This window comes from Melanerpes formicivorus, unplaced genomic scaffold (genome assembly GCF_026170545.1).
Source record: "Melanerpes formicivorus ecotype bairdi unplaced genomic scaffold, bMelFor1.0.p_v2 SCAF_17, whole genome shotgun sequence".
NCBI classification, from domain to species: domain Eukaryota; kingdom Metazoa; phylum Chordata; class Aves; order Piciformes; family Picidae; genus Melanerpes; species Melanerpes formicivorus.
The window spans coordinates 2,155,664-2,170,546 of record NW_027142369.1 but is presented as its reverse complement, the minus strand read 5'-3'; the positions used below and the strand labels follow the sequence as shown (position 1 = coordinate 2,170,546).

At 40.7% G+C, this 14,883-nt stretch overlaps 2 protein-coding genes across 3 annotated transcripts in view; both read left to right on the top strand.

Moving 5' to 3' along the window:
- Positions 1–9,548, top strand: part of SEL1L (SEL1L adaptor subunit of SYVN1 ubiquitin ligase) — a 39,675-nt gene extending 30,127 nt beyond the window's left edge. For both annotated transcript variants that reach the window (XM_068148714.1, XM_068148713.1), the window contains exons 20-21: positions 4,072–4,200; positions 5,586–9,548. In XM_068148714.1, the coding sequence (XP_068004815.1) occupies positions 4,072–4,200; positions 5,586–5,789 (333 nt within the window). In that variant the 3' untranslated portion in view covers positions 5,790–9,548. The remainder of the gene's footprint in view (positions 1–4,071; positions 4,201–5,585) is intronic.
- LOC137446489 (ribosome-binding protein 1-like) lies at positions 2–1,807 on the top strand (the record flags this gene model as incomplete). The annotated part of the gene is given in 2 exon segments (XM_068149158.1): positions 2–690; positions 692–1,807. Coding segments are annotated over 2 exon segments (1,476 nt in total), but the record flags the coding sequence as incomplete, so codon positions are not given.
- Positions 9,549–14,883: the final 5,335 nt, after the last annotated feature.

Sequence of the window (14,883 nt, the reverse complement as noted above, 5' to 3'; positions counted from 1 at the left end):
AAAACCGGCCCGAACCGGCCCGAACCGGAAAAAAACCGGCCAGAACCGGCCCGAACCGGAAAAAAAACGGCCAGAACCGGCCCGAACCGGAAAAAAAACGGCCCGAACCGGCCCGAACCGGAAAAAAACGGCCCGAACCGGCCCGAACCGGAAAAAACCGGCCCGAACCGGCCCGAACCGGAAAAAACCGGCCCGAACCGGCCCGAACCGGAAAAAAACCGGCCCGAACCGGCCCAAACCGGAAAAAAACCGGCCAGAACCGGCCAGAACCGGCCCGAACCGGAAAAAAACCGGCCAGAACCGGCCAGAACCGGCCCGAACCGGAAAAAACCGGCCAGAACCGGCCCGAACCGGAAAAAAACGGCCAGAACCGGCCCGAACCGGAAAAAACCGGCCAGAACCGGCCCGAACCGGAAAAAAAGGCCAGAACCGGCCAGAACCGGAAAAAACCGGCCAGAACCGGCCCAAGCCGGAAAAAAACGGCCAGAACCGGCCCAAGCCGGAAAAAAACGGCCAAAACCGGGAAAAATGGAAAAAAAATGGCCCGAACCGGAAAAAAACGGTCAAAACTGGCCCAAACTGGGTAAACCGGCCAGAACCAGCCCAAACCAGAAAAAACCGGCCAGAACCGGCCCAAACCGGAAAAAAACGGCCAGAACCGGCCCAAACCGGAAAAAAACGGCCAGAAGCGGCAAAAAACGACCAGAACCAGCCCAAAACCGAAGAAAACGGTCAGAACCGGCCCAAACTGCTCAAAACCGGCCAGAACCAGGAAAAAAACAGCCAGAACCGGCCCAAACCAGAAAAAAACAGCCAAAACCAGCCAGAACCGGAAAAAACTGGTCAAAACCGGCCAGAACCGGTCAGAACCGGAAAAAAAGGTTAAAACCGGAAAAAAACGGCCAGAACCAGAAAAAAACGGCCAGAACCGGCCAGAACCGGCCCAAACTGAAAAAAAACGGTCAAAACCAGCCCAAACCGGAGAAAAAGGGTCAGAACCGGCCAGAACCGGAAAAAAGCGGCAAAAACTGGTCAGAACCGGAAAAAAGCGGTCAGAACTGGTTAAAACCGGAAAAAACGGCCAAAACCGGAAAAAAACGGCCAGAACCGGAAAGAACTGGCCAGAACCGGAAAAAAATGGCCAGAACCGGCCCAAACTGGAAAAAGCCAGCCAAAACTGGCCAGAACCAGAAAAAAACGGTCAAAACCAGCCAGAACCGGAAAAAAAACAGTCAGAACCGGAAGAAAATGGCCAGAACCGGTTAAAACCGGTCAGAACCAGAAAGAACCGGCCCAAACTGGGAAAAACCAGCCCAAGCCAGAAAAAAACAGTCAAAACCGGCCAGAACCGGCCCAAACCGGAAAATAACCAGCCAAAACCGGCCAGAACCGGAAAAAAAACGGTCAAACCCGGCCAGAATCGGTCAGAACCTGAAAAAACCTGTCAGAACTGGAAAAAACCTGCCAAAACCAGTTAAAACCGGAAAAAAATGGTCGAAACCGGAAAAAAAACGACCACAATCGGTCAAAACCGGTCAGAACCAGAAAGAACCAGCCCAAACTGGAAAAAAACAGCCCAAACCGGAAAAAAACGGTCAAAACCGGCCAGAACCAGCCCAGACCGGAAAATAACCAGCCAAAACCGGCCAGAACCGGAAAAAACCGGTCAAACCCGTCCAGAACCGGTCAGAACCTGAAAAAACCTGTCAGAACCGGAAAAAACCTGCCAGAACCGGTTAAAACCGGAAAAAAAACAGCCAGAACCAGAAAAAAATGGCCAAAACCGGCCAGAACCGGAAAAAAAGGGCCCAAACCGGAAAAAAAACAGTCAGAACCGGCCAGAACTGGAAAAAAACGGTCAAAACCGGCCAGAACCGGAAAAAAAACGGAAAAAAATGGCCCAAACCGGAAACAACTGGTCAAAACCGGCCAGAACCGCCCCAAACCACAAAAAAAGGCCAGAACCAGAAAAAAATGGCCAGAACCGGAAAAAAACGGGAAAAACGGCCAGAACCAGAAAAAAGTCCAAAACCAGAAAAAACGGGAAAAACTGAAAAAAAACAGCCAAAACCGGAAAAAAATGGAAAAAAACTGGCCAGAACCGGCCCAAACCGGAAAAAAATGGGAAAAACCAGCCAAAACCGGGGAAAAAAAAAAACGGAAAAAAACGGCCAGAACCGGAAAAAATAAGGCTTTAAGCTAGATTTGAAGGGGGAAGGGGTTAATAGTCTCCTGCTGGCCAGTGACAAACAGAGGGGCAGCTCACCAGCAGTAGAGAGAAGGAGAGCTGGTAAGGGCTATCAACTTTCGGCCCTGAGGCAAGCCATGAATTATCCACCAGGACATTCAGTGGAAACCGAGGGGAATTGGCAGAAGAGGAGGACAGACCCAGCCCAGCTATAGTGCTTCTTTGCAAATGCGTGCAGCTTGGGCAACAAACAGGATGAGTTAAGGGCCATTGTGCTGCTGGGATGCCACGACATAGTGGCTGTTACTGAAACTTGGTGGGATGAATCCCATGACTGGAATGTAGGGATAGATGGGTATAAACTCTTTGGGAAGGATAGGCAGGGAAGGAGAGGAGGAGGTGTTGCCCTCTATGTCAATAGCCAGTTGGAATCAGTGGAGCTCCACCTGGGGAGGGATGATGAGCTGGTTGAGAGTGTATGGGTTAAAATTAAAGGCAGCACAGGGGAAGGAGATATTACTGTGGGGGTCTCCTACAGGCCACCTGACCAGCAGATCCAAGCAGATGAGGCCCTCCACAGGCAAATAGAAGCGGCTTCCAGGTCACAAGCCCTGGTCCTCATGGGTGATTTCAACCACCCGGACATCTGCTGGAGGGACAACACAGCAAGGCACCAGCAATCCAGGATGTTCCTGGACTGCATAGAAGACAACTTCCTCATTCAAATGGTAGAGGAACCAACAAGAAATGGTGCTATGCTGGACCTTGTTCTCACCAACAGGGAAGGGCTGGTAAGCAATGTATCTGAAGGGGGCCTACAGGAAGGCTGGGGAAGGACTTCTCAGGATATCAGGTAGTGATAGGACTAGGGGGAATGGAATGAAGCTGGAGGTGGGGAGATTCAGGCTGGATGTGGAGAGGAAGTTCTTCACCATGAGAGTGGTGAAACCCTGGAATGGGTTGTCCAGGGAGGCGGTTGAGGCCCCGTCCCTGGAGGTGTTTAAGACCAGGCTGGATGAGGCTCTGGCCAGCCTGATGTAGTGTGGGGTGTCCCTGCCCATGGCAGGGGAGTTGGAACTAGATGATCCTTGTGGTCCCTTCCAACCCTGACTGATACTATGATACTATGAACTTGGAACCCTTCCAGAGGTAAGCGTTACACAGGCCTGTTCTTCACATCAAGCAAACACAGGCAGTTTGTATCCAAGTATCCAAACATCACACAGCATGCATCTGAAGTGAAGCCAAAAAAACCACAAAACAAGCAAGGAATGTTAAACTGTTCAGGTACTGCTGTCATCTGCTCTTTTTCCTACACTTGCCTTCTTGTTCCAGCTACCACAGAAGAGAAAGCTAATTTAAGGTTTTCCTAAAGTTGGTCGCTGTTTGTGCTTGTGCTTTTGCCAAGCTGCCCTCACTAATGCATGTTATGTCCATTCTGGAAAAGGAGTAGAATCTAATTTGGGAATGTGTGCAGAAATTGTTTAAAAGTTACGCTCTGCAGCAGGCATCCTGTAGTATAACCAGAAGGATTTGCTGCTGTATACTCATCTGTGAGTTGTGGGGTTTTTTTAGTGTGTCATGTGGTGTTGGAAATGTTAGTTACCTAAGTATGTGAATAATGAATACATGAATCTTTTTTGTGAGCTTTAATTCTAGCATCAGTTACTACAGCTTCATCCTCAGATCAAAGCTTCCGTTTACTTGTCGTCTCTCAGAAAACCAGGGGAAGTTTTACTGAATGGTTTTCATGTAACTTGACCAAAGAGGTAGTATTCAAATAGCAGTATACAGTAACTTACAGACAAAGCTCTACATTTTTACAGTCAGTTTTTCAAGTTCTTTAAAACTGAGTCTTGTATCTGTATTTTCTTGATTTTTAGGATATTCATCTTGCAAAACGATTCTATGACATGGCAGCTGAAGCAAGCCCAGATGCTCAAGTTCCAGTCTTCCTAGCACTTTGCAAGCTTGGAGTAATTTATTCCTTGCAGTATGTACGAGAAATCAATGTAAGTAATGCAGAATGAAAAGGAAAGACAAAAAAACGTGGTTTACATTTTTAAAAGATAGAATGGTAATCTTACTTAAGTAGAAGTCTTACTCGAGCCTTTTGGAAAGTTGAGAGATGCATTTCATGTTGCTGCATATTAAGAAAGTTACTGAAGCTATGATTCCTATTTCTTTTTCTTGCGATTGGGTGAAACTGAAGTGTGCAGTGCCTGTGCTGTTCTTCCCTTGAGGAGAATTTCCCTAACCTGTTTGACTGTTCTTATCCATGACCATCTGCTATCAGAGTTAAGCAGATGCTTGCAATGACATAATCACTATTTAGGATGGAGGGAAAAAACTCCCACACTTTTTGTAGCACTAATGTCAGGTTATTTTATATTCGGGTGTAACAAACTTGGGTTGTGTTTAATTTCTGAGGGGGTGGTGGTAGAAGTAGTTGTATTGTAAAGTTTAGCTATTGCACAGAGATTCTACTGAGGGACAGCACTGAAAAAATCTGCCTGGAATTTAGGTGAAGTCTTTTCCTGTATACTGTCTGGAATATATCTCAGAATCCTGACATTCTACTGCCTTTTGGATTACATAATAAATTTAAATGATGTGGAAGTTATTACCACTTGGAGCAAATGCAAGTTCAGGGAATCCAGCCAAGTTTGGCAAAATGTAATAGTTTTGAAACTGGGGACCTTCAGGAGTGGACAGTAGAAGTACTCAAAATCAGTTGAGCAAATACTCATGTAACTCTCTCAGAAGCTAGTATGCAGAGCAGAGATATTCCAAGTTTTAAGACTACTGATGCAGGCTTAAATTGATAATGACTCTATGGTGCTGTGAGATAGCATAGTGACTATGCAAATGGCAGTCTGATAAAAAGGCAATTCAATCAAAACTAGCAGAAGGTCCCTTTAACATTGCTGTACCTCATCTGCACAAATCTTAGCGTTGTACTACAGGTATCCTGGGGCTTAATGTTTTGTCATTCATAGTAGCATGCTTATGGCTTCCAATTTGGATTGACCAGTTTACTGCCTCTTTGTGTGTGGTATTTGTTTCTGTTTGAGACCACTGGTAAGGTTATGTACTTCATTCTGATTTAAATTGTGCATTTTAATGCTCTGTATGTGAAGGTGGCAAAGCTATGTATCAAGAGCCTTCACATCTAGAATGAAGAGTAGACTAGCTCACCCTGTACAGCATAGCTTATAATCTTACTGGTATTTAGTGTTGGAAATTAAGAATATCCCTGATGATACTACTTTTGTTTTTTGAGAGAGAGAAATAGAGCTACTGAAGTTCAGTACTTGAACATGAAAAATGTTACAAGTCAAAAGTAACTTCCTCTTCTTGCTCTTTGACATGATGATGTGTACCTTTTGTTTCTTAGATAAGGGAGATATTCTCACATATTGATATGGACCAGCTGCTGGGGCCTGAGTGGGACCTTTACCTTATGACCATCATCGCCTTGCTTCTGGGAACAATTATAGCTTACAGACAAAGGCAGCATCAGGCAGTTCCCAGACCAGCAGGACTGCGGCCAGCTGTGCCTCAACAAGAACCACCACCAGAGCATCAACCACCACAATAGCAACAAGAGCCTCAGTGAAAGAACTGATTTTTCCTAAAGGAACAATTTTCATTGTGATTTAGAACTCTGGATCAATGGTCCCTCCCCCAACAGAGGCGCAAAAAGGTTTTGGAAAAAAAAGTTTGAAAGCTGCTTAGAATGATGCCTTTTTTTTTTTTTTTTTTTTTTTTTTCAGGGATAAGAAAATTCTTTTGAAACTGATTTGAATGTTATTTCAGTGCCAATGGAATAACACTGGCTTTTTTTCACGGAAACACAACAGTGCTACTACAAAAATGTTGCCTGCTGTATCTAATTCTTCTTTATTCAGAGTCCTTTTCATCTCTTAGCGAGCAGAAGGCTAGCATTGGAAGGGTTTTGCCTGCTTGATAGCAGTTGCCCTATATGAAAATAACAACAATAATAATGTTATGGCAAATTTAAGTCCAGCAGTTAAACTATTCTCAAACTCTAAAAAGACTAGAGCTACATGAACTTATGTTCTGATCCGCATCCTAAGTATTTCTACAGTCCTTATTTCATTATTTTTTAGTATTTCTTACGCTTCAGTCTTTTATCCTGTCTTAGATGGTTTAACATGGGTTATTTCTAAAACCTGTAAAACTAAGCCAGCAAATATGCCACTCTCTATTTGTACTTCTTTCAATATTTTCTTCCATTCCCCTTAGACTAGATGGTTCTCAGCAGACAGAATGTAGCCCAGGAGGCGAGGCAGGTTAGGACAGATTTGGTCTGTACAGCTCATCAGTTGAAAACTATTCACACAGTGCACAGATCTTGTATCCTTCTAAAACTTTTTCAGAGCCTATTTACTCTGCAGTGCATTGTGATGTTAAAACAAATGGGTTGTGTTCCAAAATTACTTAAACTTACTCTTACAAAGAGGCTGAGTCTAGACTGTAGAAAACACCAGTATTACTATGGACACTGAAGAAAGGACAGAGCCTGAAATTTTCAGTGAGTTAGCTTGTGTGCTTGCTTGTTTGTTTCAGAGGTATAAGTTCTGTTCTTGATGTTCAACAATCCTGTAAGTGATGTGCACTTCAAGAAGGAAACGTGTGGTGTCTTATGCATGCACCTGTTTAATGCATCTACAAAAAAGGACCCCAAGATGCATACTCCATACAAAAGGGCAAGGGCTTACGCCTGTGATGCTGCTTCAAGGGTTGTCTGACAAAAATCATATTAGATTACAGCAGTACTCTGGTAGTTGCCAGTAGCTGGCATACATGAGACAGTGAAAATAACATCTCTAGCTGTGCCATCTTGAGGATATCTTGTAACAAGAAAACCCAAAGAGAAAGAAGACTAATGGTTTATAGCTTCTTGATATACTACCAGGTCAGTACAAAAGCCTTTTAATGAACATGGACTGATGTGTTTTACACTGCAAGAGGAATCTTCTTTTAGTAATCATTTTCATTGAACTATTATTTCAGGAGTTTAAGAGAAGCAACAGGGTAGTGATTTAGAGGCAAGAAATGAAGTTTCTGTTCTTATTTACCAATGGCAATTAAATATTTGCTTCTGTACTAGCATTAAACCCTCTGAATATATTGTTTTAAAGCTGAATGAAATACAAATGAGGAGGCTTTAGCTATTTCTCTGGCAAAAGCTGTTGTGTTTAAAGGGTTAAGGGATTCTCTTCATGCAAACTTTTTTTCCAGTGGATTGGCAGCAACATATCAATATGCTGTATTTAGAATTGAGCTTCTTGGTATGGTTTCATACTTAATATATTTGTAAGAAGACTGTTGCACAATATATCTGGTTTGGGAAAGAAGATAAGCAATCCACTCTTGTAGACTGAAATGTCATGGGTGACTAGTATTAAAATATAGGTAGAACTTCTCAGTGCTTTAAAGTGCTTGTGCTGGTTATGTGAAGACAAATCTTTCGTTTAAGTTTGGAGAGTTGCAGCATGTGATGGAGGAGTGTTTTTGTTCAATCTTAATCACCATTAGCAGATGGAACAGTATTGGACTTAAGTGTAGAGTCTAAAATGTACAGCACTCCCCAGCTGCATTTCTAAGATATCTGTGACTTCAGAACACTCCCTCTGAAGTATTTTTGCCTCTGTCACTTAATAGCTCTCTTTAGCTTGGCATGAATAAATTAAAGATAGTTGAAAATGTTTTTCAGTTAAATACAATTGGTTCATTGGTATTGGTCTTTCAGGATGTCTAACAATTTTGTTCTGCATTATTAAAATGTTTTAATTCTTTGATCTGTTAGAACTAAATTCTAAAAGCTCTATCCTATTTGCATGAGAATCTCTCAGCATTGCTGCTATGTGACTGTCTTATAGCTTTCTCTGAACCTGATGCATTTTTACATCCAAGAAATCAGCAGAAGAAAACAATTGAAGATCAGCAAGTTATTTCACTTTAAAGAACTGCTTTTTGAAGAAGCAATAAGGAAGTCTTCTCCTGCTTTCTTCCCTTCCACCAAATTGCTACCACTAATTTTTTTCAGATGGCATTCGTTTGAATGAAGTGGTAGTCGTGAAAAGGTACTTACCATAAGTAATGACAAATTAACTCAGGGATTAAAAAAAAGAGTAGGTTTTCTAAATCAGTTGTCTACAACACAACTTCAGTTTTTGACAATCCCTTGCTACTTTGTTCTGAAACTTGTGTTTTGAGGGAAGTATGTTTAACTCTTTCTAGCAATACATTGCTTGTTGTGCACTCAGTTCATCAAGCAGACTTTTTTTTCTTGAAGGAGCTGGGTTGCTCACTTTACTGCAGTGAGGTGGTAGCACTCATGTCTTGCAGTTCATATGCAGGAGTATTTTGAAATTTTTGATTTAAAAGAAGTCTTTATGTGTATGTTCAGCATGCTTTGAATGGAAAAATTGTTGTATTTGGTGGTGGTGACATGGAGCAGCACCTGCCTATTCTACCTTCCCAGACACATGCTCTCCTCTCCCTGCATGGAGAGTAGTGAAACTACAGAGTACTAACTGTTTTCAGTGGGAGTTTTGTATGTAGGAAAACTGGAAAGGTATGGGGGAAACATTGTTCTGCATCTCAAATTATTAATCAAACACACTAGCCATTCTTGCTAGTGGGAATAGTGAACTTTTGAGAAACTTCTTTCTAAAACTTGTTCCAGAGCTGCCTGTTGAAATAGTTTTTCCTTGCTTGATACTGTCCATCTTGGGACAATGTAACAGAAGATAAGGCCTTTGATACAAGCATCCCAATGAAAATCTTGTGACACAATTTTACTCATTCTTTTTTAGTTATCTTCCATAAGTTAGCTGCTCTTGTCAAAGTAAACAAAGCCAAAACACTATCAAATATTATTCTTTTTGGAGAAGAACATTAAAACATTGCTTATGAAAGGACTTTTAAGACTATGCATTATATAGTTTCCACCTATTGTATGCTAGTTTTGGCCTATGAAAGGAGAGCACACTCACCTTTTCAAGTTGCTTCCATTTTAGATAGGCAACAATGAACTGATTCTATTTTTGTTTCAGAGACTTAAAGTTTAGTTTGAACTACTGCAAATGCATATGGCATATAGGGACTATTGGGGGAAACCCTTTGTTTTTATCAGCTGCAGTTCTTTAAAGGGTCTTGTAGGAGTTTTGTAAATTTATTTTGTATTTAAAATCAGTATAAAGGCTGGTCAAATGTAATATAATTGTGTAAACAAATTCTGTTAATAGAAAGATGTACAGATTCATTTTGTACTGTATCTTTAATCTTGTGAAATAAAGATACCACCTGTGTGGTTACCCTCAGTGTTCACAGTGGTTATAATGGAAGATGTCAGTTGTTAGTGATACACACTGATGTATGCCATTGCTAAATGCATCCTTTCCTCTAAGGATATTCACACTTCTTTCCACTTCTGTTCCTCTTCCAAAAAATTGAAGAGGAGCATAGAAAGGGGAGTATGAAATTATGCATTGTGTTTTCAGCTATGCTAGAAACTTGCCTTCTCTGTGTGTGTGTGACCCTTTCTTCAGTGAATATAGTACCTGTACCTCGTGACTTGAGAACAGTGGTCAGTAACTTCAGCATTACTGGTTCTTTTCCAGTGCAGTGATAATACAGTCATTAGAAACAGATACTAGATAAGGGACTGGTCCAAGTTTGCTTGCTTTTCAGACCTTTTTTGATCCATTCATCCCTTTTAGGCTCTACTCGTTGAGACTCCAGGTCTTCCCTTGTAAGTGTATTATGTTGTTTTGTTTTCCAATGTACTTACTAATTTGGAAATCAAAATTAGGGAGAAGAAGAGTAAGAGGAGTGAGGGAGCAATCATAACAGCTATGAAAAGCTTCAATAGGTGAATTGTCTTGGGCATGGGCCCAAGTTACATAGTTTTCTGAAGTATTTGGAGGCTTCTTTCGTTTTCCCACTTGTTGCTGGTGGGAAACAATTGCTGGTATTAAAATGGGCTCTAGCTTCATAAGATTATCCATCACCTTCCCAAAGAGCTTGTGCTTACATTTTTATTTCCTTGTTAAACAACTTCTTGGGCCTTCCACATAACATACATTACAGTTCTAAATTTTTGGAAATAATTACAGTTCTCCAGTTCTGCTGTCAGGCATTTTGCACGCTTCCTTTTTTTTTTTCTATGCTTGTTTTTCTTTATATTCATCTTTCTTCCTAAACATAGGCATAAACTGTACTATAAAAGTATATATTCCAGTTTCCACCTGTTATTTATGAATGTGGCTCCGTTTCTGTACGAAATTAATACTACAATAGCTCTGTTTATTGCTTCTAATTTAATTGCTTTTGCCGCAAAAAAGACCTCGTACCTAGGGTGTGTTTGCAGCCACAAGGGGGCATCAGATATTCAGTGGTGACTCGACCTTGTTAACTGAGGTCTCCGAATGGCAGTGCAGAAGTTAACTCCTTTGCTATTGTCCTATTACGGGAAAATGTGTGTATAGCTACCCCTATATGTGTGTGTGTATGTGTGTTCATGTATATTGAGAGAGAAAAGGGTGTTTGGTTGCAGGAGCTTCAGAACCTTAACTGACCAAAATCATCTGCCTTTACAGGTGCTACAGAAACTTTAAGGGACATTAAGAATTGTCCGTGGATGCCCCCTCCCTGGAGGTGTTCAAGGTCAGGTTGCATGAGGCCTTGAGCAGCCTGGTCTAGTGGAAGATGTCCCTGCCAGTGCCAGGGTAGCTGGAACTAGATGATCTTTAAGATTCTTTCCAACCCAAGGCATTCTATGAATCCATGAAAAATCCTGCAGTACTTCTAGTCTCTCATTTGTGAAGCAGAAGTCCAAAATTGAAAGTCACTGTAGCTCCTGGAAAGACCTGGTAAACAATTACCTTCCTTGGACTACTAAAGCTTTTTTAAATATGTATATTCAACAACCTGTTGTCACACTGGTCTTGTCTTGCAGCATCTTGTTTAATATTATCTACAGATAAATGTGGACCAGCTGAACACAGCTTTTAGGGCAGTGGCTACTTCTGCAAAGTTAAGTTTGTGCTTTCTTAGAGTACAAATTCTTTCCCACTAAAGCAAGTGAAAATTTTTAGCAAACAGGTGATCACTTCTTTCAAGATCACTTTTTCACTGAGATCATCTGGTAAAATATTTGAGATATCCAAATAACTTAATGTCCTTATTCCACAATCTTTTACAGTATTTTGTTTCTGTCTGATCTTATTTTAAAGATTGGTAGGCCCTGGACTTTCCTATGTGCTGAAATTCCATTAACAATTCCATTAATGCATTAAATTGGTTTATTATTTTAATTTAGAAAGTTTACCTAGACCTATTCAACAATAGTTTTAGAGGAAGTGTTTGCTTTTTTTTGCATTATGGTATTAAAAATGGGTGTGTGAAAAACAAATTAAATACACTTCATAGGCTTTAAAGTCATAGCTTATGTTAAAAACTACCAAAGTATGTGGCATGTTCCAATTTAAGGCCTCTAACTTTGGATCAAAGTATCATCCAGATTTTGAATGCAAAGGCTAAAGGCCTGAAAAATTGACATGTTTTGTGAGTTCTCTGGTAGCTGTTTACTTTCTTTACTGATTCTATGAGATCAAGAAGACTTGAGTTAATTCTTTTTATCTGTTTCTCATCACATTGATTATAGGACTGGGAAGTCCATCAGGAAGTCCATAGCCACACCAAAATACTGTATGCATTTTATTGTGGACTCCAGTGTGTAATGTTAAATGCTCATCTGTAATTGGATAGCTAAAGAATTTCTTATCTTTTGCAAATAATTTTGAGTCTGACTTAATTGTTGCAATCTGGGAAACATTGCACGGAAGGGAGGTGACTAGAAGAGAATTCAGACACAGTGAGGTAAATGTGGTGATCTCACATCACACAGCTGTGTTGGCTTTTTCTGCCCATTTACTAAACAAACAGCCTCACTGAGCTTCCTACTAGGAGTCTGGTTTACTCTGTGGAAGACAAAGGGTGCAAAGTAGGTAGGAACTTCTCAAAACAGAGCAAGAAATGAGGGTTTATCCAACAATGTATTATCTCAACACCTTAACAAATGCTGTATATTAACTATGTTTGCCTGCTGTGATATCCTGCGTGAAAAGCTCCAAAGAGACACCAAAAAAAAACCCCAGTATTTTTTGCACATGTAAGATTTTACTGCTCTACTTTGCAGCCTCATTATTATGTTTGTTTACAATGCATCCCACAATATTTACAATGCACGACCCCACCCTTCCCTCTCTCCCCCACCCCAGTTTGCTCAACTAATTCTTAGTTCAACTGCAATAGATTGATAACAAATATTTTTAAATGTTCCCACTTACACAGTTCATCAGCATAAAACACAGCTCTCAGAGTAATCAGCAAATAATCTTTGGCTGAAAACTGATAAATATGGTAAGCAGTGAAAATGAACAGGAAAATAAACTAGGAATATCCCCTTTTCTAACATGTCAAACTTAATGGCTCATTAGTCTCTTCTTTGGTACTGTGAAGGGTGCTAGATCAAAAGATAGACTGTGTCAAGTTACAGTCTTTATGTAAACACAGCAAATAAAATACTCATTCCCATTGTCTCCTCAGGATTTCTATATGCCAAATTATAAAGACTTGATTGCAGTTACAGAGAAGGAAGTTTTCAAATTATGTGAATTAACTTTCTTGATAATCTTTAACTGTTCTTGTGCTCCTTATCTTAAGCATTTGAAGCTTGCAAATTCCTTTACTACCCGTTAACACTCCTAGCACTGCTGTTCTACAAACTCTTCACTTCCACAAACACAGGCAGAATGTGTTCTGTAGCTATAGATTACTGTATTTTGCTGAACATGGTAAAGCAAAGGAACATGGACACCTGAACAATCTCTTACCTTGGGGAAAATGTGCTATATAAGAATGGGAAAAAATGTGACGGCCTACCATGCTGGTCAGTGGTGCTTTTGTCCCAGAGCTATTGGTTTTAAACTAATCTTGTGATAACTGAGACAATCACACAAATCTCTCCTAAAGTATGGTCTTTCAGGCCTGTCTGTGTTCAGGGAAGCAAAGGCTGTTCACATGCATCCACATGCGTATAAGGTAAGGAAGCTAAGCAAACAGTCTTTTGGCACAACACCCTCATTTTGTTTTACTGCTCTTTGTGTTACGCCAGTATCAACCCATGGGCTGAGGAGCAGCAAACACTCCTGTGAGGCTGTACTTTGATATGGCATAAAAAAAGTGTGTGAAGTACAGACTTAGCAATCCTGGAAGCAAGTCCAGATGGGCAAAAATTCTGGAACTGCTTCTGTACAGTGGGAAATATAATTAAGGATTAAATAGTACATCCCCCCCCCCTTAATTTAATACAATTAAGTATTTTTAATTCTGTTAACTGGTTAATTCAGTTACACATGCAGTGAAGTTGTTTTATATTGGAATAAAATAATTAAGAGCCTTCCAAGATGTAATGAATTCTTAATAGTGTCTTTTAAATGAAATATTAACACAACTCTATCTGTCAAGTTGAAAGAACAAAAAGATGATGACTACATTCAAAATGAAATAGAATGGGGGATTATTCTAGCAAAGAAATGCTGCATTTATATGGTTAATGTGCAACATTTCCATTTATTTCCATTCTAGGAAATGGAAGGACATAATTTTTCTCCTTCAAAGCCAAACTATTTGAAGTAGGCAGGTCAGACTCTGAAATGTGTATGGGTTGGTTTGGGTTTTGGGGTGGGTTTTTTTTTGTTTGTTGGTTTGTTTTGGTGGGGGTGGGAAGGTGGTTGGGTTTTTGGCCATTTGGGTTTTTTCTCCTTACTTTTGGGGCAAAATGTTCAAGCATGTTCTACCTTCTCTTTCTGCTGTATCAATAACAGTTTTCAACTACAATGTTTAATTATTCAAATAGAATGTCACAAACAAAATTAATGTTATAGACTATTTCAGTGGAAGGGGCCTAGAGCAGCCATCTGATTCCAACTGCCTGGCCACTTCAGGGCTGACCAAAAAAATTCTTTGTGGATTTAAGTCTGAGAAGATGCCAGAGGACATAAGAACCTGTAACAGCTATGTTACCTGCTAGTCCTTCCATTCTAGATCTTACTAGTAAAAGCATTTCAGAAACACAAATGCAAATTTTGTACAAGTCCAAATAGAATAAGGGTATTAGACAGAGGTGTCAAGGTGAGGAGAAAGTTCTTCACTGAGAGTCGTTTGCCATTGGAATGGGCTACCCAGGGAAGTGGTGGAGTCGCTGTCCCTGGAGGGGTTCAAGAGGGGATTGCATGTGACACTTGGTGCCATCGTCTAGTCATGAGGTCTGTAGTGACAGGTTGGACTTGATGATCTTTGAGGTCTCTTCCAACCTTGGTGATACTGTGATAAAATGTTTAAGAGAACCAAGTCATAGAATGGGTTGGAAGGGACCTTGAAAGATCATTTGGTCCAACCTTTCTGGCAAGAGCAGATCACACAGGAATGTGTCCAGGTGGGTTTTGAATGTTTCCAGTGAAGGGGACTTCACAACCTCTCTGGGCAGCCTATTCCAGTGCTGTCACCCTCACAGTGAAATTTTTTTTCCTTACGTTTTTATGGAACCTTCTATGCTTCAGCTTGCACCCATTAGCCCTTGTTCTTTTATTGGATCA